The sequence below is a fragment of the Lutra lutra genome, chromosome 8 (assembly GCF_902655055.1).
Source record: "Lutra lutra chromosome 8, mLutLut1.2, whole genome shotgun sequence".
NCBI lineage: Eukaryota > Metazoa > Chordata > Mammalia > Carnivora > Mustelidae > Lutra > Lutra lutra.
Genome location: NC_062285.1, coordinates 57,568,973 through 57,595,341, shown reverse-complemented (window position 1 = coordinate 57,595,341; position 26,369 = coordinate 57,568,973). Strand labels below are relative to the sequence as shown.

At 40.3% G+C, this 26,369-nt stretch overlaps 1 protein-coding gene across 6 annotated transcripts in view; it reads left to right on the top strand.

The window, feature by feature from the left end:
- ATF1 (activating transcription factor 1) overlaps positions 1–26,369 on the top strand; it is an 87,518-nt gene that overhangs the window by 31,530 nt on the left and 29,619 nt on the right. For 3 of the 6 annotated variants that reach the window (XM_047741040.1, XM_047741041.1, XM_047741043.1), the window contains one exon: positions 24,086–24,186. In XM_047741040.1, the coding sequence (XP_047596996.1) occupies positions 24,086–24,186 (101 nt within the window). Of the gene's footprint in view, positions 1–5,711; positions 5,735–21,565; positions 21,686–24,085; positions 24,187–26,369 lie in introns of those variants that run through there. The other 3 variants (XM_047741038.1, XM_047741039.1, XM_047741042.1) reach the window with 2 other exon arrangements.

Genomic DNA, 26,369 nt, shown 5'->3' with positions numbered 1-26,369 from the left:
TGTGTTTAATGATGTTCTGTTGTAATTCTGTTACTGATTTCTAGTTTCAGTCCATTATGGTCAGAAAACATATTCTGTGTGATTACAATTCTTTTTTTTTAAATTAATTTTTTATTTTTTAAATTTCTTTTCAGTGTACCAGAATTCATTGTTTATGTACCACCCCAGTGCTCCATGCAGTACGTGCCCTCCATAACACCCACCACCAGTCTCACCCAATACAATTCTTTTAAATTTGTTAAAGTTTTTTTATTATCTAGGTTATGGTATTTTGAATATTCCATGGATGCTTGGAAAGATCTTTCATTTTGAAAAGCAGATTAAGAGTTATAAACAGCTCAGTTGTTCTCATCATCTATCTGTTTATTTTGCAGATAGGATGAAATGAGTTATTTATTGAATGGATGACTCTTAGCTTGGGGAAGTATGAGAAAATATATTTATAAAGAATATGTGATTTCTTCGGAGGGATGTGAGAGTAGATACAATTTGTAAGTATCATGGTGTAATGAAATTTTACCCATTCTAGACATTTTGGGATAATTTAGATACGTCATCTTATAATAGTAATTGTGTCTGTAGTGTTATAATATTCTGGAGCTGGCCTGTAAATATGTTAGATAACTGCCCCAAATTATGTAAAATAATATGTTTGAATTAAGAGAGTAGGCAGGTTCATAATTTTTTTTTTAAAGATTTTATTTATTTATTTGACAGAGATCACAAGTAGGCAGAGAGAGAGGAAGAAGCAGGCTCCCCGCTGAGCAGAGAGCCCGATGCCGGGCTCGATCCCAGGACCCTGGGATCATGACCTGAGCCGAAAGCAGAGGCTTTAACCCACTGAGCCACCCAGGCGCCCCGGCAGGTTCATAATTTAAGTTTAATGTATATGGAAGAATTTGACATGAGAGATCTCATCTTAAAAATCTGTGGTAAGAGGTGAATATTTCCCCAAATACAGAATGAATATTCTCACCCACAACTGAAGTGTGGTAGTAGTATTACAATGTGGTAAGGTAGAGTTGGTGAGTTTACTGAAAATGTGTGGATGTTGGAAACCCAGGAGATCTTATTTTTTTTTTTTTAAGATTTTATTTATTCATCTGACGGACAGAGATCACAAGTAGGCAGAGAGGCAGGCAGAGAGAGAGAGGAGGAAGCAGGCCTCCTGCAGAGCAGAGAGCCCGATGTGGGGCTCCGATCCCAGGACCCTGGGATCATGACCTGAGCCGAAGGCAGAGGCTTTAACCCACTGAGCCACCCAGGCGCCCCCCCAGGAGATCTTGATTATATGTGAGTTTCTTCAAAGGAAATAGGAGTACACATGGTAGCATTCTGTTGATAAAAGAGGCTTTGTGATAATAGAACTAAGAACATTTGGGCCTTAGAAGAAAGTTTACCACATTGTATCACCTACAACAGTTCAGAGGCACTGTAATCAGAAAGTTTCTGTTCTTAAGGTTAAGACTCCCACCTTTGGTGTGTTCATTAAAAAAATACTGAGTTGTATCTCAGATTTTTCATATTCAGTGCATTTTTCTAAATAATGATATAATTTTGAGTATTTTATCTGAGAAGCAATTTTGTGGTTCTCTTTTTTTAAGATTGTATTTATTTTGAGAGAGTAGTACATAAGTGGGGGTGGGGGTGGAGAATCTGGTATGGACAGGACCTGACATGGGGCTCTGTCCCATGACCTGAACTGAAATCAAGAGTCAGACACTTAACTGACTGAGCCACCCAGGTGCCCCAGTTTTGTGATTCCTTAATGCCTCTTCCTTTGAAGTAGTAGAATATGTATAACCTTGATTCCAAAATTAATAAACTAAGAACTAATTTACAATACAACTTTGTTCTCATAGAATCTGTGGTAAATTTTAAAAAATGTTTAGTGCATGCTTGAAAAGAAAGTATATTCTATGATTGTTGAATGCAGAGCTCTATACATTAGGTCAAGTTGATTTTGTTGATTAACTTTTATGTATCTTGGGATGCCTGGGTGGCTCAGTCATGAGCATCCACCTTAAGTTCAGATCATGATCCCAGGGTCTTGGGATCAAGTCCTGAATTGGGCTCCCTGTTCAGTGGAGAGCCTGCTTCTTGCTCTGCCTGACACTCCCCCTGCTTTTGCTAACTTGCTCTCTCTCCTGCTCTCTAACACGTAAATCTTCTAAAATCTTCTGTATCTTTATCACTTTTTGTCTGCTTATTCAAAGGCTGAGAGAAATGTATTAATCTTCTAGTATAATCGTGGACTGATTTCTTCTAGTGGGTTCTTCAGTTTTTGCTCTGTGATGGAGTATATCATACAAGGCCATGTTATTCTAGGACTGTAGGTTTTTAGGACTTTCAGATTATGAGACCGATGATGTGCTGCCTACTGCACTAAGAAGGCGCTTGATTAGTAGGTTTTTAAATTATTGAATATTCCAGGAGAATTGTCCCTTTTTTTTGTATCTTTATTTCCAGAAATACTTTTTAAAGTATTAAAGTCTAATATGATACTACTTGGCTTTAATTTGGTAGTATCTTAAAGGCATCTTTTTTTCCTGTGCTTTCACTTTCAAATTTTTTGTGTCCTTATATTTTAAATGTATCTCTTGTTAACACCTAAAGCTAGATTTTTTTAAAAAAAAATCTAGTCTCCTGGACTACCCATTTCCCTCCCTCCCCTAGTTATTAGATACTGTGAATTGTGCTTTTTTAAAAAGATTTTTGACGAAGAGAGACACAGCAAGAGAGGAACACAAGCAGGGGGAGTGAGAGAGGGAGAAGCAGGCTTCCCGCTGAGCAGGGAGCCCTTTCCAGGGCTCTGGGATCATGACCTGAGCACAAGACAGATGCTTAACGCCTGAGCCACCCAGCCGCCCCGAATTGTGCTTATTGCACATTCTTGTATATGTCTGTGCTACACATAATTGTTTGGTCATAGGGTATGCAAATGTTTAGTTACAGAAGATACTGCCGACAGTTTTGCAGTCTTGTGCCAGTTTTTAACACCATCAGAAGTGCATGAGAACTGGAGTGCGAGGGTGGCTCAGTCCATTAAGCTTCTGACTCTTTGATTTTGGCTCAGGTCATGATCTCAAGTTCAAGAATGGAGCCCTGCTATCGGGCTCTGTGCTTCCCCATCCCACCCCTGCATGTGCCTGCTCTCTCTCTCAAATAAATTAAAAAAAAAAAAAAAAAAAAGTGTATGAGAATTGTTGATCCACCTAAGTGCCCAAATTGGTATTGTGAGTTTCTTATTTCTTTAAGTTAAACCATCTAGTGGATATGTGTATCTCATTGTGGTTTTGGTGTGGTTGGGTTTGGTGTTTTGTTTTTGTTTTTGAGATACAACATTATATTAGTTACAAGTGTACAAGATAGTGATTCAGTATTTGTATACACTGCCAGATGATCATCACAATAAGTCTTGTTAACATTCATCACCATAGGGGCGCCTGGGTGGCTCAGTGGGTTGGGCCTCTGCCTTTGGTTCAGGTCATGATCTCAGGGTCCTGGGATCGAGAGGGCCCTCTGCTCTGGCAGGGAGCCTGCTTCCCCCTCTCTTTCTGCCTGCCTCTCTGCCTACTTGTGATCTCTCTCTCTCTCTCTCTCTATCAAAAAAAGAAAATGTTTAAAAAAAATTTCATTGCATCACCATAATAGTTATAATCTTTTTTTCTTGTGATGAGGACTTTTAATATTTACTCTCTGTAACTTTCAGATACATAATACAGTATTATTATTAACTGTAGTCATTATGCTGTACATTATATCCCCTGACTTATTTATTTTATAACTGGAAGTTTGAACCTTTTGACCACATTCACCATTTCACTTATTCCCACCCCCCACCTCTGGTAACCACCAGTCTATTCTCTTTGTGAGTTTAGGTTTTTTTTGTTTGTTTTAGATTCCACATATAAGTGAGATCATAGGTTATTTGTTTTTCTCTGACTTAATTTCACTTAGCATAATGCCCTAAAGGTACATCCATGTCGTCACAGACAGTAATGCCGTTGTAGTCTCCTGGATTTTTTTTTTTTAAGATTTTATTTATTTGAGAGAGAGATAGTGAGAGAGCATGAGTGGACTGGGGGGGAGAGGAAGAACCTCTCCCTGCTCAGCAGGGAGCCCCACTCAGGGCTCTCTATCCCAGGTTCATGGGATCATGACTTGAGCCAAAGGCAGATGATTAACTGACTGAGCCACCCCGGTGCCCTTGTAGTCTCCTAGATTTTTAACAGAACTTTGGTCCATGTACATTTAACGTAATTACTGACACATAGAAGCTTAGAACTACCATCTTTCTTTGTGCTTTTTGACCCACATATTCCATGTTTCTTTTTCTTTTCCTTCTTGTCTTCTTTTGAATCATTTCTTTTCATTCTGTCTCATCATTACTTACATCAGTTTGGACTGCACGTAGACTTGATTCCCACTGTTGTAGTGATTATCCTAATTATAGAACATTTCCTTAGTAAGGTCTAAAGTTATACCTTTACTCTCAGATAATCCAGTAACCTTAGAACACTTATTTTCATTTATCCTCTTTCTTACTGTCATTGTTCGGACTTAATTTTATCTTTTTCTCTTTTAAGCCCATAAAACATAATTATTTCATGCAGTCAAATTATTTGATTTTTTTTCCCCACATATTTCCTTCTTTGCTCTACATTCTTTCATACATGTCTAAAATTTCATTTGAGATTACTTTTTTTTTAATCTTAAGTATATGCTTTAGAAAAACTTTAGCACTGTAGGTACTTGGGGCTGGATAGTTTAGTTGTAAGGGACTGTGCATTGTAAGATGGCTAGCAACATTCCTGGCCTCTGCCCACTAGATGACAGCAGCTCCCCACATTTTGACAACCCAGATGTCAGTGAGGGTAAAAATTTTTCCTTTTGAGGACTACTGCTTTAGAATTTCATTTGATGTAACTCAGCAGATAGTGGTGACTACTTTTCTTTGTTAAAAATACCTAGCTCTTTTTGAAAAGGATTTTCATTGGGCATAGAATTCTACCTTTTTTTTTTTCCCTCCACATTGTGCTGGGTTCTGTCTTTCACTGTTGCCCTTGAGAAGTCCTCTGACTACTGCTATTTTAAATATAATCAGTCTTTTTTTTTTTTTCCTTTAGTGGCTTTTATAAAGTCCTTATCTTCAGGTGTTCTGTGGCTTCCATTATGTTGTGTTTTTATTAGAATTCTTTTTATTTATTCCACATGGGAGTTAGTAAGCTTCTTGTATCTATGGATTAGTGCCTATCATTAGTTATAGAACATTTCAGCCATTATCTTTTCACATTTTGCCTCTGAACAACTCTCTTTGTCCTTCTTACTCTATCCTTCATGTCTTAGCATTTTATGTTTTTTTTTTTTTTTTTTTTAATTTGACAGAGATCACAAGTAGGCAGAGAGGCAGGCAGAGAGAGAGAGAGAGAAGCAGGCTCCCCGCTGAGCAGAGAACCCGACACGGGACTCGATCCCAGGACCCTGAGACCATGACCTGAGCCGAAGGCAGCGGCTTAACCCACTGAGCCACCCAGGCGCCCCAGCATTTTATGTTTTGCATCTGTCTCTGTGTTTCAGTTCATACAGTTTCTTTCCTGTCATCCAGTGCACTGATTTTTCTTCTACGTCTGTCTAATGTGCTGTATCTGGTTCATTTTCCAGTCTACTGTAGTTTTGTCTTTCCTGAAGATACTTTCAAGCTTATCTTGAAGCATAATCTTCTTTAAACATGGTAAGCATAATTGTTTTATAATATGTCTGATTCTGCTGTCTTTTGTTTTTGCTTCTTGCTCATGTACTTTGTGTGATTATTTTTTATTTTTTGCTGTGTAATGATCTTGAAAAATTGTTTATGGGAATTCTTTGTGGCCAAGGATGAGAGTGCCTTTCTCCAGAAAGAACTTAGAGTTACCAGATCTCTGGGGAACCATTTTAAGGCTTTGAGGCTTCAGCCCTTCCTTCCCCATATCCATGCAACTTTCCTTCTATTACTTTACTCTCAAGGCAGTAAGGCCCTTTGGAAGTCCCAGCTTAATAGGGGGAAGAGGGTCTCCTATCTTTACCTAGAAAAAAACCCCTGGTCTTTCATATCCCTCTCTCCTTTGAGAGCAGTTCAGATCTATCTTGATATGCAATTCTGTTTACTCTTTGTTCTTACACTAGCTCAAATTTTACCCTGGTCGTTTGGAATCTAGAGTCTTCAGAATATAAGTGAAGGACAGAGAAGTGTCAAGAAATATGAGTGCAAGCTAATAAGGTAGAGTGCCTCAGTTTCATGGATGTTGGCAGAAGACATGAAAATCCTGGTTCAGGGGCGCCTGGGTGGCTCAGTGGATTAAAGCCTCTGCCTTCGGCTCAGGTCATGATCCCAGGGTCCTGGGATCGAGCCCCGCATCGGGCTCTCTGCTCCGCGGGAAGCCTGCCTCCTCCTCCTCTCTCTCTCTCTCTGCCTACTTGTGATCTCTGTCTGTCAAATAAATAAATAAAATCTTAAAAAAAAAAAAAAAAAGAAAATCCTGGTTCAGAGAAAAGGGGTTTTATAACTCATGGTATAGCAAATAGTGTGGATTTCATGTTTGCTCAGTCTCCCTTGCCCTCCAAATTGCACAGAGTACTGTAGAGTTTGCATCATTGCTGAGGGGGACTCCAAGCTTAAGAAACCCCAAACTTTTTTTTAATCTTTAAAAAAAATTTTTTATTATTTTATTAACATATAACGTATTATTTGCCCCAGGGGTACAGGTCTGTGAATCGTCAGGCTTACGCACTTCACAGCACTCACCATATCACATACGCTCCCCAACGTCCATAACCCATCCACCCTCCATACCCCCACTCACCCCAGCAACCCTCAGTTTGTTTTAAGAGTGATTAATCAAACCCTCAGTTTGTTTTAATTAAGAGTGTCTTATGGTTTGTCTTCCTTCCGATCCCATCTTGTTTCATTTTTTTCCTTCCCTACCCCTCAAACCCCCCACTCTGTCTCTCAAATTCCTCATATCAGGGAGATCATATGATCATTGTCTTTCTCTGATTGACTTACTTCACTCAGCATAATACCCTCTAGTTCCATTAATGTCATTGCAAATGGCAAGATTTCATTTCTTTTGATGGCCGCACAGTATTCCTCTGTGTGTGTGTGTGTGTGTGTGTGTGTGTATCTTGCATCTTCTTTATACGTTCATCTGTTGATGGACATCTAGGTTCTTTCCAAATGGCTATTGTGGATATTGCTGCTTTAAACATTCAGGTGCATGTGCCCCTTCGGATCACTACATTTGTATCTTTAGGGTAAATACCCAGTAGTGGGATTGCTGGGTCATAGAGTAGCTCTATTTTCAATTTATTGAGGAACCTCCATGCTGTTTTCCAAGAGTCGCTGCACCAGCTTGCATTCCCACCAACAGTGTAGAAGGGTTCCCCTTTTTCCGCATCCTCTCCAACATCTGTCGTTTCCTGACTTGTTAATTTTAGCCATTCTGACTGGTGTGAGGTGATATCTCATTGTGGTTTTGATTTGTATTTCCCTGATGCCGAGTGATGTTGAGCATTTTTTTCATGTGTCTGTTGGCATCTGGATGTCTTCTTTGCAGAAATGTCTGTTCATGTCCTCTACCCATTTCTTGATTGGATTATTTGTTCTTTGGGTGTTGAGTTTGGTAAGTTCTTTATAGATTTTGGATACTAGCCCTTTATCTGATATGTCATTTGCGAATATCTTTGCCTATTCTGTCAGCTGTCTTTTGGTTTTGTTGACTGTTTCCTTTGCTGTGCAAAAGCTTTTGATCTTGATGAAGTCCCAGTAGTTTCATTTTTGCCCTTGCTTCCCTTGCTTTTGGTGATATTTCTAGGAAGAAGTTGCTGCAGCTGAGGCCAAAGAGGTTGCTGCCTGTGTTCTCCTCGAGGATTTTGATGGATTCCTGTCTCACATCGAGGTCTTTCATCCATTTTGAGTCTATTTTTGTGTGTGGTGTAAGGAAATGGTCCAGTTTCATTTTTCTGCATGTGACTGTCCAGTTTTCCCAACACCATTTGTTGAAGAGACTGTCTTTTTTCATTAGACATTCTTTCCTGCTTTGTCGAAGATTAGTTGGCCATACAGTTGAGGGTCTATTTCTGGGCTCTCTATTCTGTTCCATTGATCTATGTGTCTGTTTTTGTGCCAGTACCATGCTGTCTTGATGATTACAGCTTTGTAATAGAGCTTGAAGTCTGGAATTGTGATACTACCAACTTTGGCTTTCTTTTTCAACCTTCCTCTGGTTATTCGGGGTCTTTTCTGGTTCCATATAAATTTTAGCATTATTTGTTCCATTTCTTCAAAAAAAAATTGATGGTATTTTGATAGGGATTGCATTAAATGCATAGATTGCTTTAGGTAGCATAGACATTTTCACAATATTTGTTCTTCCAATCCATGATTATAGAACGTTTTTCCATTTCTTTGTGTCTTCCTCAATTTCTTTCATGAGTACTTTGTGGTTTTCTGAGTACAGATTCTTTACCTCTTTGGTTAGGTTTATTCCTAGGTATCTTATGGTTTTGGGTGCAGTTGTAAATGGGATTGACTCCTTAATTTCTCTTTGTTCTGTTTTGTTGTTGGTGTAGAGAAATGCAACTGATTTCTGTGCATTGATTTTATATCCTGACACTTTACTGAATTCCTGTACAAGTTCTAGCAGTTTTGGAGTGGAATCTTTTGGGTTTTCCTCATAAAGTATTATATCATCTGCAAAGAGTGATAGTTTGACTTCTTCTTTGCCGATTCTGATGCCTTTAATTTCTTTTTGTTGTCTGATTGCTGAGGCTAGGACTTCTAGTACTATGTTGAATAGCAGTAGTGATAGTGGACATCCCTGGCGTGTTCCTGATCTTAGCAGAAAAGCTCTCGTTTTTCCCCATTGAGAATGATATTTGCTGTGGGTTTTTCATAGATGGCTTTGATGATATTGAGGTATGTACCTTCTATCCCTACACTTGGAGAGTTTTGATCAAGAAAGGATGCTGTACTTAGTCAAATCCTTTTTTAGCATCTATTGAGAGTATCATATGGTTCTTTTTCTTTCTTTTATTAATGTATTGTATCACATTGATTTGAGGATGTTGAACCAACCTTGCAGCCCAGGAATAAATCCCACTTGGTCATGGTGAGTCATCCTTTTAATGTACTGTTGGATCCTATTGGCTAGTATTTTGGTGAGAATTTTCACATCTGTGTTCATCAAAGATACTGGTCTGTAATTCTCTTTTTTGATGGGGATCTTTGTCTGGTTTTGGGATTAAGGTAATGCTGGCCTCATAAAATGAGTTTGGCAGTTTTCCTTCCATTTCTATTTTTTTGAACAGTTTCAGGAGAATAGGTATTAATTCTTCTTGAAATGTTTGGTAGAATTCCCCTGGGATGCCGTCTGTCCCTAGGCTCCTGTTTGTTGGGAGATTTTCTTTTTTTTTTTTTTTTAAAGATTTCATTTATTTATTTGACAGATCACAAGTAGGCAGAGAGACAGGCGGGGGCCGGGCAGGCTCCCTGCCAAGCAGAGAGCCCGATGCGGGACTCGATCCCAGGACTCTGGGATCATGACCTGAGCTGAAGGCAGAGGCCCAACCCACTGAGCCACCCAGGCACCCTGTTGGGAGATTTTTTTTTTTTTTATTTTTTTTATTTTTTTAAGATTTTATTTATTTGTCAGAGAGAGAGAGGGAGAGAGAGCAAGCACAGGCAGACAGAATGGCAGGCAGAGGCAGAGGGAGAAGCAGGCTCCCTGATGAGCAAGGAGCCTGACGTGGGACTTGATCCCAGGACGCTGGGATCATGACCCGAGCCAAAGGCAGCTGCTCAACCAACCGAGCCATCCAGGCGTCCCCAATCTAATATTTCTATCGTTGTATGTTACAGAATTCTTGTCCCAAGCTGCTTTCAGCATTTTCTCTTTGTCACTTAGACTAGTAAGTTTTACTGTTAGATGACGAGGTGTGGACCTATTTTTATTGATTTTGAGGGGGTGTTCTCTGTGCCTCTTGGAGTTTGATGCTTGTTCCCTTTGCCATATTGGGGAAATTCTCTATTATAATTTGCTTCAGTATACCTTCTGCCCCTCTCTTTCTTCTTCTTCTGGAATCCCAATTATTCTAATATTGTTTCGTCTTATGGTATCACTTATCTCTCGAATTCTCCCCTTGTGGACCAGTAGTTGTTTGTCTCTCTTTGCTCAGCTGCTTTATTCCCTTTCATTTGGTCTTCTATATCACTAATTCTCTCTTCTGCCTCATTTATCCTAGCAGTAAGAGCCTCCATTCTTCTTCTTTTTTTTTTTTTTAAGATTTTATTTATTTAGTTAACAGAGTGAGAGAGCACAAGCAGGGCAGACAGTGGAGAGAGAGAGGGAGAAGCAGACTCCCTGTCGAGCAGGGAGCCCGATGTGGGGCTCGATCCCAGGATCCTGGGATCATACCTGAGCTGAAGGCAGATGCCTAACCATCTGAGCCACCCAGGCGCCCCAAGAGCCTCCATTCTTGATTGTACCTCATTAATTCCTTTTTTGATTACAGCTTGGTTAGATTTTAGTTCTTTTATTTCTCCAGAAAGGGATTTTATTTCTTCAGATGGGGTTTCTTTGATATCTTCCATGCCTTTTTCAAGCCCAGCTAGCACCTTGAGAATCGTTAATGTCTGTGTTGATTAGGTCCCTAGCCGTCAGTACTGCCTCTTGTTGTTCTTTTTGTGGTGAGTTTTTCTGCCTTGTCATTTTATCCAGATAAGAATATATGAAAGAGAAAATAAAATACGAAATAAAGAGAAAATAAAATACGAAATAAAAATAAAATATGAAATAAAGAGAAAATAAAATACGAAAAGGGTGGCAAAGACCCCAGAAAAATATACGCCGCTAACCAAATCAGAAGAGTCCCCAACCTGGGGGGAGAAGGAAGGGGTAAAAAGAAATTTTAAGAAAGGGGGGGAATATATATATATAATATATATATATAAATAATTATATATAAATATATATATATATATGACTGGTGAATAGAACAGAGCCACCCACTTGATTTTGGGTGTATTTTGGTCTTTTAGAAGAAACTACCTCCCAAAATTTTAAAGAAAGGAAAACATATATATACAAAAGTAAGGATAAACACGATGAAGGGATGGAATATCACTGTTAAGATGAAAATAAAAAGTTCTTAAAAAGGAATTGATAAGATAAGTTGGTTGGAATAAGAAGAAAAAGAAAAAAAAGGTGTGGGGGGGTAGAATGTGCTCAGGCTAGAGACTAGAGCAAAGCCCTGTGCTAGATTTAGGGTACATTTTTGATCTGTTAGAAGAAATTGTATCCCAAAAGTTTTTAGAAGAAAAATCTCTATACAAAAAATAAAGTTAGAGACAATGAAGTGTATAATATAACTATAATAATGAAGGTTTAAAAAGATTCTTTTTTTAGAAAGGTATTGTTAAGATAAACAGTTAACAAGTTAAAAGAGGAAAGAGGAAAGGTTTTAAAAAATTAGAATAAGGAAAAGGTAAAATTAAAAAAATTTAACTTTGCAAGACTAAAGGATCACCAAGCAGTGAGCTTGGTCTTGGCTGGATGTGCTTGCTGATCTGCAGGAGGGGCCTGTTGCAGTGATTCTCAAATGTCTTTCCCCAAATGGAATTGCACCACCCTTGCCAGGGGCCAGGCTGGAGTTTGCTCTTAGGAGTTTTTATTCACTGAACGCTGTCAGTAGAGCTCTTTCAGAAAGTGGTCAATTTTATGTTCCTAGAATTGCTGCTCCTCTTGTCTTTGATCTCTTGTTGAGTTTGTAGGTGTTCGGAATGGTTTGATAACTATCTAGCTGAACTCCTGCAACCTGATGTTATTTCAGTCCACTACTCCTCCACCATCTTGCTTCTCTCTGTCCAGAAACCGCAAATTTTTTTTTAAAGATTTTATTTATTTATTTGACAGATCACAGATAGGCAGAGAGGCAGGCAGAGAGAGGGGGGAGCAGGCTCCCTGCTGAGCAGAGAGCCAGATGTAGGGCTCGATCCCAGGACCCTGAGATTATGACCTGAGTTGAAGGCAGAGGCTTAACCCACTGAGCCACCCAGGCGCGCACGCCTGAAACCCCAAGCTTTTAAGGAAAGCGGCTAGCACGCCTGTGCAAACTTTGCCCTGGAGGAGACATTACCTTTATTACTCTGGACAGCAAACATATCTGCCCTTTGTCCTGAAGGAAGATACGTACTTGTCTTCGAAAGCTGTTCACCATACAAACATCCTTGAAGAGATAGTCTAGAACAAAAGTTGCCTCTGTTTGGAAGACATGTAGAAACACAAGAGACCCAAAGAGAATTGGGTTTCAACCAGAAGGATAGAAGAATATATCCTTTTTGTCCTGCCTTCGCCTTGTTGCAGTCTTACCAGCATTTTTTTCCTAGATGACAGAAAACTAGATGATTTTACTCTTCTTTGTCACGCATGTCTCTCTTTCCACACATACCCCATACACTCTGTCATACTTTTTGGGGATGGGAGGAGGTATGTGTGTGTGTGTGAAATTTTTCTTTTTCAGGCAGACTTTTCTTTTTTTAAGGCTTTTTTTTTTGCTTTTTAAGATTTTATTTATTTAAGAGAGAGAAAGAGAGAAAGAGCATGAGAGGGGGAAGGGCAGAGGGAGAAGCAGACCCCCTGCTGAGCAGGGACCTGGTTACTGGGCTCCATCCCAGAATTCCAGGATCATGGAGTTCATGAATTCATGAGCTGAAGGCAGTCGCTCAACCAACTGAGCCACGCGGGTACCCCAGGCAGGCTTTTAAGAACAAATAAATGCCATATGTTGAGGCATATGTGTACTGAAACCGCGTATTTAAAATTGTTTCATTGGTCGCTTTGTTACTGACTTTGAAGGCAATGACTATCTGTTGGTTGTCCTTTTTATTTTGAAGGTGTAGCACAGCACCTGACACGGAGGTGACACTCACTGGGTCCTTATCTGTTTAATCCAAACTCTTCGCCCTTATATTCCAAACAGTGTTGCCTAGGTTTGCTTATCTAACCATCCCCACCCATACTCCAATTCTCTAGTGCAGTGTTTCTCAAAATACAGTATACAGGGGCACCTGGGTGGCTCAGTGGGTTAAAGCCTCTGCCTTCGGCTTGGGTCATGATCCCGGGGTCCTGGGATCAAGCCCCGCATCAGGCTCTCTGCTCGGTGGGGAGCCTCTTTCCCTTCCTCTCTTTCTCTGCCTGCCTCTCAGCCTACTTGTGGTCTCTGTCTGTCAAATAAATAAAATCTTAAAAAAAAAATAGTGATTTGAGTGCGTGGGGAATAGGACAGCTCTAAGGAAATGATGCTTGATTTAAGATCTAAAGGATGAATAGGTATTAACTTTGCAGGAAGGAAGGAAAGACCTTTCTAGGCATGTGGGGGAATATCTTGAGAAGGAGCAGAAGTGAAAGGAACTGTCAGGTTCCACTGTGGGCAGAACTAGGAGGACATGGTTTAAGATGAAGCAGGAGGAGCAGGAAAGAGCCAGTCTGTGCAGGGCTTTGTAGATCATGGTAAAGAGTTTTTTAGTAGGTTTTTAAAAATTATTAACGTTTGGTTTTTAAATTAAAAATATAATATTTATGTGTTATAAAGATTTTATTTATTTATTTTTGAGAGAGAGATAACAAGTAGCCAGAGCGGCAGGGAGAGGGAGAAGCAGGCTCTCCACTGGGCAAGGAGCCCAATGCGGAACTCTTAACATTCATCTGTCCGTGGACACTTGAGTTGCTTCCATACCTTAGCTGTTGTAAATAATGCTGCAGTAAACATAGAGGTGCATATATCTTTTTTTTTTTTTTTTTAAAGATTTTATTTATTTATTTGACAGAGAGAGATCACAAGCAGGCAGAGAGGCAGGCAGAGAGACAGGAGGAAGCAGGCTCCCCGCTGAGCAGAGAGCCCGATGCGGGACTCAATCCCAGGACTCCGAGATCATGACCCGAGCCGAAGGCAGCGGCCCAACCCGCCGAGCCACCCAGGCGCCCCTCTTTTTTTTTTTTTTTTAACAATTTTATTTATTCATTTGAGAGGAGAGAGAGACAGAGCATAAGCAGAGGGAGAGGCAGAGGGAGAAGCAGGCTCTCCACTGAGCTGGAAGGGTGATGTGGGGCTCGATCCCAGGACCAGAGATCATGACCTGAGCTGAAGGCAGATGCTTAACCATCTAAGCCACTCAGGCGCCCCAGAGGTGCATATATCTTTTTGTTTTGTTTTGTTTTGTTTTAAAGATTTTATTCATTTCATTTGACAGACAGAGATCACAAGTAGGCAGAGAGCCAGGCAGAGAGAGAGAGGAGGAAGCAGGCTCCCTGCCGAGCAGAGAGCCCGATGCGGGGTTCGATCCCAGGACCCTGGGATCATGACCTGAGCCGAAAGCAGAAGCTTTAACCCACTGAGCCACCCAGGCGCCCCACATATATCTTTTTGAATTAGTGTCTTTGGGTAAATACCCAGTAGTGGAATTACTGGATCATAAAACAGTTCTACTTTTTAATCTTTTGGGAACTTCCATACTGTTTTCCACAGTAGCTGTACCAGCAGTGCATGAGGGGTCATTTTTCTTCATATCCTCACCAGTGTTTGTTACTTCTTGTCTTTTTGATTGTAGCCACCTGCCAGGTGTAAAATGGTATCTCATTATGGTTTGGGTTTGTGTTTCTCTGATTATTAGTGATTTCTGAGCATCTTTTAATATATCTGTTGGCTACTTGTATGTCTTTGGAAAATGTTTATTCAGGTCCTCTGCTCATTTTTTTACTTGAATTATTCCTGGTTTTGAATTATATAAGTTCTTTGTAGATTTTAGATATTAACACTTATCAAATATATATTTGCAAATATCTTCTCCTATTCAACGGGTTGCCTTTTTGTTTTCTTGATGATTCCTTTGCTGTGCAAAAGCTTTTTATTTTTGTATGGTCCCAATAGTTTATTTTTGCTTTTGTTTCCCTTGTCTGAGGAGACATATCTGATCAGCAGGGTAGTTTTGACCTGCTCCGTTTCTGACCTGGGCTGGTTCACCCCTCCTTGGGCAGCCTGGTGGTCCCCTGCTCCTGGGTGGTCACCATACTGATGCCAAACTTAGTGCGGATGCCCAGTCGGCATAGTGCACTACAGAACTCCTGGGCTCAAGCGCTTCTCCTCCCTCAGCCTCCCGAGTAGCTGGGACTTTAGGCGGGTACCACTGCACACAGTGAGGAGACATATCTAGAAAAATGTTGCTAAGGCTGATGTCAAAAAAATTATTACGTAGGTTTTTTTCTTTTATTAAAGTTAATTATTTTTAAGATTTATTTTTATTTCAGAGAGAGAGAGAGAGAGAGAACATGAGAGGGGAGTGTTCAGAGGGAGAAGCAGACTCCCCGCTGAGCAGGGAGCCTGATGTGGGACTTAATCCTAGGACTCCAGGATCATGACCTGAGCCCCCCAGGTGCCCCTAGGTTTTCTTTTAGGAGTTTTATGGCTTCAGGTCTCAAATTGAGGTATTTAATCACTGTGAGTTTATTTTTATGTGTAGTGTAAGAAAGCGGTCCAATTTCTTTTTTTTTTTTTTTAAGATTTTATTTATTTATTTGACAGACGGAGATCACAGAGAAGCAGGTAGAGAGAGAGGAGGAAGCAGGCTCCCTGCTGAGCAGAGAGGCCGATGCGGGGCTCGATCCCAGGACCCTGGGATCATGACCTGAGCCTAAGGCAGAGGCTTTAACCCACTGAGCCACCCAAGCGCCCCCAATTTCATTTTTTTTGCATGTAGTCATCCTGTTTTCTCAGCACTATTTGTTGAAGAAAGTGTCTTTTCACCATTGTATATTCTTTCTTGGTAGTAGGTTAATTGACCATATAAGCATAAGTTTATTTCTGGCTGTTCTTTTGTATTGATCTATGTGTCTGTTTTTATCCAGTATCCTACTGTGTTTGAATACTATATAGGTTTGTAGTATCTTTTGAAATCTGGGATAACTTCAACTTTGTTACTCTTTCTTAAAGATCGCTTTGGATGTTTGGGGTCTCTTGTGTTTCCATATAAATTTTAGGATTATTTATTCTAGTTCTGTGGTAAATGCTGTTGGTATTTTGTTAGAGAGTGCACTGAACCTGTAGATTACTTCAGGTAGTATGAAAATTTTAACAGTATTGATTTTTCCCAATCCATAAACATGGCATATTTTTCCACTTGTTTGTTTCGTTTCAGTTTCTTCCATCAGTGTTTCATAGTTTTCAGAGTATGGGTCTTTCATCTCCTTGTTTAAGCTTATTCCTAGGTGTTTCAGGGTTTTTTTTAAAAGATTTTATTTATTTGTCAGAGAGAAAGCAGAAGCACGGAGAGCTGCAGGCAGAACAGGCAGAGCAGGCAGAGGGAGAAGCAGACTCCATGCCAAGCAAGGAGCCCGATGTGGGGCTGGATCCCAGGACCTTGGGGTCATGACCTGAGCCGAAGGCAGATGCTTAACTGACTGAGCCCACCAGGCATCCCTTTTTTTTTTAAATGGCGATTGCCAAGGGGTTACCAAAGAGCCAGAGGGAGGGGAATAGGAAGTTACTGCTTAATGGGTACAGAGTTGTTATTTTGGGGGGAGGAGGCATTTAAGTAATCTCTACAACCAGTGTGGGGCTTGAACCCACAAACACAAGATCAGGAATTGCATGCTCTACTAACATGTACCCCAGTGCTTATTACTGATGCAGTTGTAAATGGGATTGATTTCTTGTCTTTCTGCTACTTCATCATTAGTGTATAGCAGTACAACAGATTTCTGTATATTAATTTATATCCTACAGCTTTACTGAATTTATCAGTTCTCATAGTTTTTTGGTGGAGTTTTTAGCCAAATATGGTATATCATCTGCAAATAGTGCCATTTTTACTTCTTTCTTACCAATTTGGATGCCTTTTATCACTTTTTCTTGTCTGATTACTGTGACTGTTTTATTTTTTAAAAATTTTTTAAAGATTTTATTTATTTATTTGACACGGATAGAGACAGTGAGAGAGGGAATACAAGCAAGGAGAGTGGGAGAGGGAGAAGAGAAGCAGGCTTCCCGCTGAGCAGGGAGCCTGACGTGGGGCTGAATCCTAGGACCTTGGGATCATGATCTGAGCCGAAGGCAGGCGCTTAACAATTGAGCCACCTAGGCAACCTAGCTCTTCTTTAAATGTTTGGTAGAATTGACCTGTGAAGTTGGCCCATGACTTTTGTTTGTTGGGAGTTTTTTTTTTAACTACTGACTGAATATCATTAGTAGTAATCAGTCTGTTCATATTTACTATTTGTTTCTGATTATTTTGGAAGATGATATGTTTCTAGGAATTTATCCGCTTTCCAGGTTGTCTGATTTGTTGGCATATACATATTCATAATATTCTCTTAAAATCCTTAGTATTTCTGTGGTGTTGGTTATTTCTCTTCTTTCATTTCTGATTTTGAGTTCTGTCTCTTTTTTGTCCTGATGAGTCCTGCTAAACATTTATCAGTTTTATTTTATCTTTTCAAAGAATCAATTCCTGGTTTCATTGATCTTTTCTGTTTGTTTTTTTTATTTCTGATCTAGTCTTTATTATTTCCTTGTAGCTTTTAGCTTTGGGCTCTGTTCTTTTTCAAGCTTTCAGGTGTAAGGTTAGGTTGTTTGAGGGTTGTTTTGTTTTTCCCCAAGAGAGGCCTGTTTTGTTACGAACTTTCTCTTAGAGCTGTTGTGGCTGACTTCTGTTTGCTTTCAACCCAGTTGACTGCAGTGACTCAGAGTTCTGTCCGTGCATTGTTGAGGAGTCTCTCTGAAGCCTCTCCCGATAGACAGGGTCCGCAGTCATGCTAGCTGTCTGCACTTAGTCTATTTCCCCAGCTACAGGCCCACCAAAGGTTTTGTTTGTGCTCTGCCACCTGAGAAGTTTTGGTTGGTGGGTGGGTCAGCAGTCAGAGCAGATGTCTGCAGTTTGTCTGTTTCTCCCTGCATGGCCGGCTACAAGGTTTGGTGCTGGAAGTGTGCACACTGATTTATGTGGTTATCTTCTCCTCTTCCCAGGGTAGGAGTCACTTTGGAGCTCCCGAAGTTAAGCCCCACTGGTTTTCAAAGCCAGATGTTGTGGAGACTTGTCTTCCTAGTGTGGGTACCCTGTGCATGGGGTGTCTCGTGTAGGGTACGATCCTCTTGCTGTCTGTGCTTCTCAGTGTCTCTGCCATTTGTCATTACTCTCCCCCGGGGTGTTGGTTTTCACCCACCTCTCTGCTCCTCCTACCCTTTTCAAGGTGGCCTCCTCTCCAGGATGGTCTGTTCTGCCAGTCTTCAGGTCGTGTTCAGAGTTGGTTGCACTGATGAAGCTGTTACCTTCGTGTGTCTGATGGATGAGATGAGCTCAGGATCCTTCTACTCTGCCATCTCCCTCACAGTGCACACACATACACTTCTCAGCCGTTTGTTGAGCCAGGATCCAAGTAAGAGACATATATGTAGGCTCTTTCTCCTTACCTTTCCCCCCATCCGTTTTTACCTTATTACTTATTTAATCTTCTCTGTAACTGTGAAAAAGATAGTATTAGTTCTGTTTACGAAGGAGGAAGCTGAGGTCCTGAGAGGTTAAGGAATTTGTTTAGCATCACAGAGTTAATGAGTACCTTTAGCTGAAAATCAGCCCAAGCTTCTTACTGTCTCCGAAGCCATTGTGCCTTTATGGAGTTAAAAGACTGGATTTGGGCACCTAGATTTGTCATTTGGTTAAGTGTCCCAGCTCTTGATTTCAGCTCAGGTCATGATCTCAGGGTATGAGATTGAGCCCTGTGTCAGGCTCTGCACTGGGCGTGGAGCCTGCTTAAGATTCTCTCTCTCCTTCTGCCTCCCCTACCCTTCCAAAAAAAAAGACTTTGGATTCAAACAGAGGACAAAACAGAGGAGTCTCCATGACATTTTACTAGCTGTCTGCCCTCCCTCACCCAAGTGTTTACAGTCCAAGGATTCCTGAATTAGGTGGCTAAGGAGCATACTAATTTTTGTCTAGTTTCCTATAATATGTAAGAGGAACTTTGGGCTCATCTACCCCAGGGTGTGAGAGGAAATCAAGGGGTGTTCGTCCAACAGCTCCCAGTTTAACCAGAGCAACTCCAGAAAAGTCCTTTTCTTTCTGCTTCCTCTAACCTCTCTCCTAAGAGAAGTTCTGAGGTTGCAGTCATAGTGTACTGAAGGGCACTGTTCACTGCGGTAACCACTAGGCACAGGTAGATATTTCCATTTTAATTTAAATTATTTAAAATTAAGTAAAATTGAAAATCAGTCCCTCAGTCACATTGCCCACATTTCAAATGCTTAGGATTCACATGTGGCCGGCCAGTGACAGTTGTATTGGATCCTGCAATATAGAACACTTCTACCATTGCGGAAAGTGGTTAGTCCTAAAACGTAGTGTGTGGAGGTAGTCATGTGTGTTTCAGCCTTATGTTAAAATTGTGGGGGTAGCTTTCAGAGTGATCCCAGATTTAAATTATGAAGTTTGAGAGTAGAGGGTGGGAAAATACCAGGCTTTGGGACCCTGAATAATGAGCATTTTGTGAGGTTAGAACAGTGAAAATAAGGGGGAGGGATTCCTAATAGCTACTACAAAACCTGGTACCTTTTTCCCACCTGCCAGACCCACAGTCCACACAAAAATCACAAGGATTGCCAGAAACCCTGGATGAATGATTGCTTTTATCTTTGTAGAAATGTAAATTAATCCTACCACAAGCTCTCCCTATTAGTTGAGTGACTGGTTTCAGTTTGGGTCTAAAAGGTAAGGGGCATTCATTTATTTTTTTCTGAGTATAATGGTAACTCTAGAGCTTGACTCTTAAGATTTGTGAATTTTAAGTCTTTAATTTTTGTATCCCCTTACTGGGGGGTGCTGTCAAAGAGAAAGAGAGCCAGACATATGTTAAAGGTAGCAAGACAGATTTCATTTAGAGAGACTGCAGCAGAAATTGAGTTCAGATCTACTGAAACAAAAGGTGAGAATCTTTTTATTTAATTTTCAAAGATTTTATTTTTTTATTTGACGGAGAGACCGTGAAAGAGGGAATACAAGCAGGGGGATTGGGAGAGGACAGGCTTCCTGCCAAGTAAGGAGCCCGATGCCGGATCCCAGGATGCTGGGATCATGACCTGAGCCGAAGGCAGATGCTTAAGGACTGAGCCATCCAGGCACCCCAAGAACCTTTTTAAATGCTGGAATGTACTAAAGGAAAAGTACTGAAGATGTTAGGTTGGTCAATGTGATTAGGCCATCTGTGTTTGCTAATTGATGTTTATCAAAGTTAAGACTTCTACTGTCCCACAGAGACTGGGAGACAAGGGCCCTATTCTTCCTGATTACGTTTCAAAGGGATGGCTCCCCAATTCTTGAGAAAAGAGATTTCTGGGTTGTAGAAGATCTATATCTCAAGGATCAGAGAAGGGGTTTATAACTGCAGGTTTTCTAAAGAAAATGCTCTAAGCAAAGTGAAGTCAGGGACCTATAGTCAGGTTTACGGGAGAACAAACATAAGTTTTGAGGGGAGCATTGAGCCTTCTCAGGCAGGCATTTTAAGGGGGTAAGGGTGATCCTAGGGACATGGCCTTAAGCTGATAAAAGCTTTGTGATGGGAGAAGTTGATGGGAGTTGTTTGTCCTGAGAGTTTGCAGTTCTCAGTACCTGGATAACGTTTTATATACAAAATTTCATGACCTGGACATTTTGGGGAATGATGAGGCTGGAATTTAATCCCTTCTTGGGAAGGGGAAAAGAACCTTCAGTGAAGGGAATAAGGCATTGTTTGGGGAGCTGTCAGGATGTGGACCTGAGAAAGCTGCCTTGGATTTTATTTTGTTTCTTAACTCCAAGATGAATAGTATGAACCAGTGTAATTGACAGGAAGGTGAGAGATCACTGTTAACTGTAAAATATAAAAAAGCTTCTTGGAAGAGGAAGAACTTGAGCTGAACCTTGAAGAATGATGGGTAGGCTTTTCTTGGTTTAGCATTTAATTATGGCATATCTGTGAAACCCCATCAGATTTCCATAAAAATAAATTACAGTCTCACAATTGGATTAGTTATTTTTAAATATTTTTCTTTAAAAACATGGCTCAAAGTAGGTATTTCTCTTTTTTGACTCTAGATTTCTGGATTGGTTTTCAGCCAGATCGCTTCAGATTAACATGTTCTAAAGAGCCTCCACATTTTTGCACAATCAGTCTCTGCCTAAAATCTTCCAACCCCCACCCGCATTATGCACCTTCAGGGAATTGTTTATCCTTCGAGACCCAGATGAAGAAGTGCCCTTTCTTTGCTCCTGTAGTACAGTATTTTCTGTTTTTTCTCTCCTATTACAGCTCTTAGTTTGTTGTAATTCGTTTGTAATGTCAACCCCCTAGTATAGTGTCTGGCCCCTAGAAGATACCTAATGTTTAATTAATAGATGTGGTTAAATAGTAAGCTCTGAAATGTGTTTTCCAGTGTTAAGAACTCAGCTATCTTACGTGCATAGGTATAATACGTATTTGTTAACTGAATTTTTATTTGTTCTTAGATGGCATTAAGAGGATCTGCGCCAGTGACAGTTATACCTCTTCCTGGAGAGCAAGGACAGGTTCAGGGGGTCATCCAGACAGCTCAGTCTTCTGTAATTCACCCACCACACGTGCAAACGGTACAAAAATTCAAAGACTTAGTGGTTGAGAGAGGGGACTTTTATACCCTGAGTCTCTGGACACAATGAAGTTGCTATAGTTGCAATATTATAAACCAGGATAATAAAGTTGTCTTAGAAATTAGACGGTAGGACAAATGAGGCAAATAGAAAAGTTTGCGAGTTTCTATTTTTATGTATTGACTACGCAGTGAAAAAGTAAGACAGTTTGGGGGGAAGTTATTGCTCAGAAATGAGACCTCCTTAAGGGAAAACACCTTTCTGTCCCAGTGGTATCTCATGAAAAGGAGAATTCTGAAGCAAGGGCAATGGTGTTAGTGTCAGCAAAGGAAGAAAAATGTGTCCCTTATGTTTTGTGGAAGTCAGATAGGAGAGTTCTCTCTAGTAGAGGCAAGTTCTTACTTAGGTCTCTCTACCTTCATATTACCAGTTGAGAGCAGTAGAAAGGAAAGCAATCCCGGGTTCTTTTTTCTTTCTACTCTTTCTCCCCATTTTATCTTCTGGCTCCCTGGGTCTCTGATGCATTTGGTCATTCCTCATTTTTTCCTGCTGACTATTTATAAAGTACCTGGCTCTGTTGTCTGCTCTACGGCTGTGTCTTGAATGTGGTTTTCCTGTACAAAAGGCGGCTACTGCATGGATTTTTGAGTTTTATATGAAGATTTTACTCTTGCTTGCTGTCATTAAAAAGAAATACTTGATCTTAGTTATATAACTAATCTCTTAGTTCCAGAAATTATTTTCTTGAGTTCAGTAGGAGACTTTGGAGTAAATTTAGGGACAGTGAGAACAGTTAAAGGTTTAGGTTAGATTGGTATATCCATGATGCTTGAGGAAATACTATAATATAATATCCGTTACTATTGGTTAATTATTACAGGTCGTGACCAGTTCATGCTTTTCTACCAAAAGATACAGATTTAATATAAGATATAAATAAGATATAAACAGTTGCACACTAGAACTTGTTTTTGAAGGAGATTATAGAATATAAAACAAATTTCCCTGGAAACTTAAGATGTAAGTCTGATTCCTTTAGGGGAAGGCTTTCTGTAGATAGTAATGTAGAACACTGATTTGTTAGTGTCCTTTCTGGAAGCCTGTTTGGGTTATTTTATTTTTTAAAATAAAGATGAAGTCAGATGTCATAGTGCAACTTTGGATTAATGTTGGGGACTTTTAATATATTTTAGAAGTTGAAAATAACTTGTTTTCTCAATAGTAAGAATGTTGTAACAAATTTGCATGCGGTTATTGTGCTGACACATTTTTAAAGAGCTTATTATTAATAGTTACCATTTAATATGTGCTTGCTATATGCCAGGCGCTAAGTCCTCTACATGTATTAACTCATTTAATTATCAAGTAAAATAAAGCCTAATAATTAGTACAGATTTCTAAATTGCATGTTTATATCCACCCTTGCCAGTGACCGCCATCTTGCTAACCCTAATGAGCTGTTCTCAGTCCGTGTTTCACTTTACCTGTTAGCATCACTTGACATAGTTGATCATTCTTTTTAATACGCTGGTTTTGCTAGCTCTCTAGGGTATGTCACTTATCTGGTATTCTTCCTGTCTCAGTGGTGGCTTGTTCTTGGTCTTACTTGCAGGTTCCTCCCCACTATTAATGTGTTCCTGGGTTTTGTCTTTGGTTCTCTTCTCTGTATATTGAGCTCAACCAGTCTTACGGCTTTAAGGATTTTTTTTTTTTTTTTTTTAAGATTTTACCCATTTATTTGACAGAGATCACAAGTAGGCAGAGAGGCAGACGGGGGGGGGGGGGGGGGGGGGAAGCAGGCTCCCCGCTGAGCAGAGAGCCAGATGCGGGGCTCAATCCCAGGACCCTGGGATCATGACCTGAGCCGAAGGCAGAGGCCTTAACCCACTGAGCCACTCAGGCGCCCCTGGCTTTAAGGATTTCTAAAGAGCTCTCCCAAGTTTATATGTCTAGCCCAAGACCTCTCCCTGACTCAAAGGCTTGTATATTTGGCAGTCTCTGCAATGTTATTATCTAATAATTTGAAAATTGTTGGATTTATAATAGTGCTTCAAAGTTGGCATGTCCAGAATCCAAATCAGATTATTGATTTTTTTAAAAACGGAGTAATGTATATCAGTTTAGAAACAGTGGAAATCAGAGACTGGTCTTTATAACTCTAGTAAAATAGCATTGCTTTATTTTAGGGATAGACTTTGTTCTTGCTTCTGAGCATGCTGTACTGTATGTTCCTTTAAGTAGTTTGGGTCTCTGAAATAAATGTTGCTTTTTCTTTCAGACCTTAGATTTAATGACAAATGAATTTGTTTGGCAGGAGACAGATCATATTTTCTGAGAGTAAAAATTAAATTGTTTTCCACCTGCATTGTTCATCACGGTAAAACCAGTTCTGTTTTTCAGGTATCATCTTTATCAGAGAGTGAGGAGTCTCAGGACTCATCAGACAGTATAGGCTCCTCACAGAAAGCTCACGGGATCCTAGCACGGCGCCCGTCTTACAGGTGAGTACTCCACCTTTCAGAGCCTGCACGTGTGATACCACACCAGCAAGTTGGAGTGGTGCTGTGCAAAGCAAAGTATATAAAGAGGGAGCATGTGTCTGTGTCACGTGGGAAATGTTGAGAGATTTGAGCCAGATTGATTATGAAGGGCCAGATTGCTGTCCTGAAGAGGAATTTAGTCTTATCTTCTGGCAGAGTACTAGATTGCTGTATTTACTTTTAGATAGTTAACTTTAAGAGCTGTGTGAAAGAAGGACTGTAGACTTAAGGAACCGAACTAGCTTCTGTTCCCTTTCTTAGCTTCCTAACTCTGGGCCTTTGTCCCATTGCTGAAATACGTTTTTCTGCATTCTTTGTAACTCCTGCACATACTTTAAGCCTTATTTCTTCCTCGAAGTCTTCTGATTACCTTCTTTCCAATTCCTAAGACCAAGTTAGGCCTTTCTTTGGTGGCGTTTCTTTTAATGACCCCTGTTTTACAGGATTTAGCTCCTCCTGTTGGAATACCAGCTAATAATACATGGGCCAAAGGTGCCTTTGCTGGCTCAATCAGAAGAGCATGCGACTCTTGGTCTTGGGGTCATGAGTTCAAACCCCATGTTGGATAAAGAGATTATTAAAAAGAAATAAACTAAAAAAAAAAAAAAAAACATGGGCCATGCTCTTAAATAATTTTTTGCATTGTAGAGCGACCATTAAGAGTAGATGCTCAGCGACTACTTGTGAAAACAGCTAGAAGGTAGGAAGAAAGGGAGACAGAAAAGGATGAAATGCTGTCTTTGAAAGCATATAAACAAATGCAATTAAGATTTTAGATATAAAAGAACACTGTTTAGGGTATAGTCATTCCTGCCTGGTGGAATAAATAGGAAAGATTTCATAAAAGATGTCATTTGGATCACCAGCAATCTGAAAAATTTAGGGATGGGGAGAAGTTTGGTAGCAGGAGAAGGGCTTCGGCTGAGGAACAGTGTAATCACAGTATGATATGAAAGAGGTTGGCCTGTTTTGGAAATTGGGAACTTAAGAGGAGGTTTAGCAAGAAAAGGTAAACAAGAGCCAAATTTCTTCGAACCTTATTACCATGTTAAGGAATTTGGATTCTATTGAATAAACGGTTAATGAACAGAAAAATTTTGTCTCTGATTTTGGGGGGGGTGTTGAAGAAGAAACCCCACTTAAAATGAGCTTATAACCTGAAATTATAAAAAGTTGAAACAAATCCATTTTTAGCAAGCAGCAGGAGATACATAAATAGAATGAAACTACCAAAGAACTTCAGAGAGTAAAATAAAATTGCTAAAAACTATTGAGGAATTCTAAGTGTTATACAACAGATTAAGTATAATTAAGAGAATTAGGGACCTGAGAGTTTTCCTCCAAGTAAGTGACCTGAATGTCGAAGAGCACTGCCAGCAGCTTTTCTTTAATGACTGAAGTTTCTTTCTTTCTTTTTTTTTTTAAAGATTTTATTTATTTATTTGACAGAGAGAGATCACAAGTAGGCAGAGAGGCACGCAGAGAGAGAGGAAAGCAGGCTCCCCACTGAGCAGAGAGCCCGACGTGGGACTCAATCCCAGGACCCTGAGATCATGACCTGAGCCGAAGGCAGCGGCTTAACCCACTGAGCCACCCAGACGTCCCTCTTTCTTTTTTTTTTTAAAGATTTTATTTATTTATTTGACAGATCACAAGCAGGCAGAGAGAGAGGAGGAAGCAGGCTCCCTGCTGAGCAGAGAGCCCGATGCGAGGCTTGATCCCAGGATCCTGGGATCATGACCTGAGCCGAAGGCACAGGCTTTAACCCACTGAGCCACCCAGGCACCCCATGACTGAAGTTTCTAAAACATGAATCTGTCAGCTTCAAAAAGCAAGGTCCCAAACAAGATAAACAAATCTAGATGTAACTTATTAAGTAAAACTGGAGAACACCAAAGATAACAAGATCTTAAAAGCTTTTGGGGGGGGGAAGATTACCTAGAAAAGAATGACCATTAGACAGACAACAGTTTTTTTTTTTTCTTTTTAAAGATTTTATTTATTTACTTGACAGGCAGAGAGAGAGGAAGAAGCAGGCTCCCCGCCGAGCAGAGAGCCCGATGCAGGGCTCAATCCCAGGACCCGGGGATCATGACCTGAGCCAAAGGCAGAGGCTTTAACCCACTGAGCCACCCAGGTGCCCC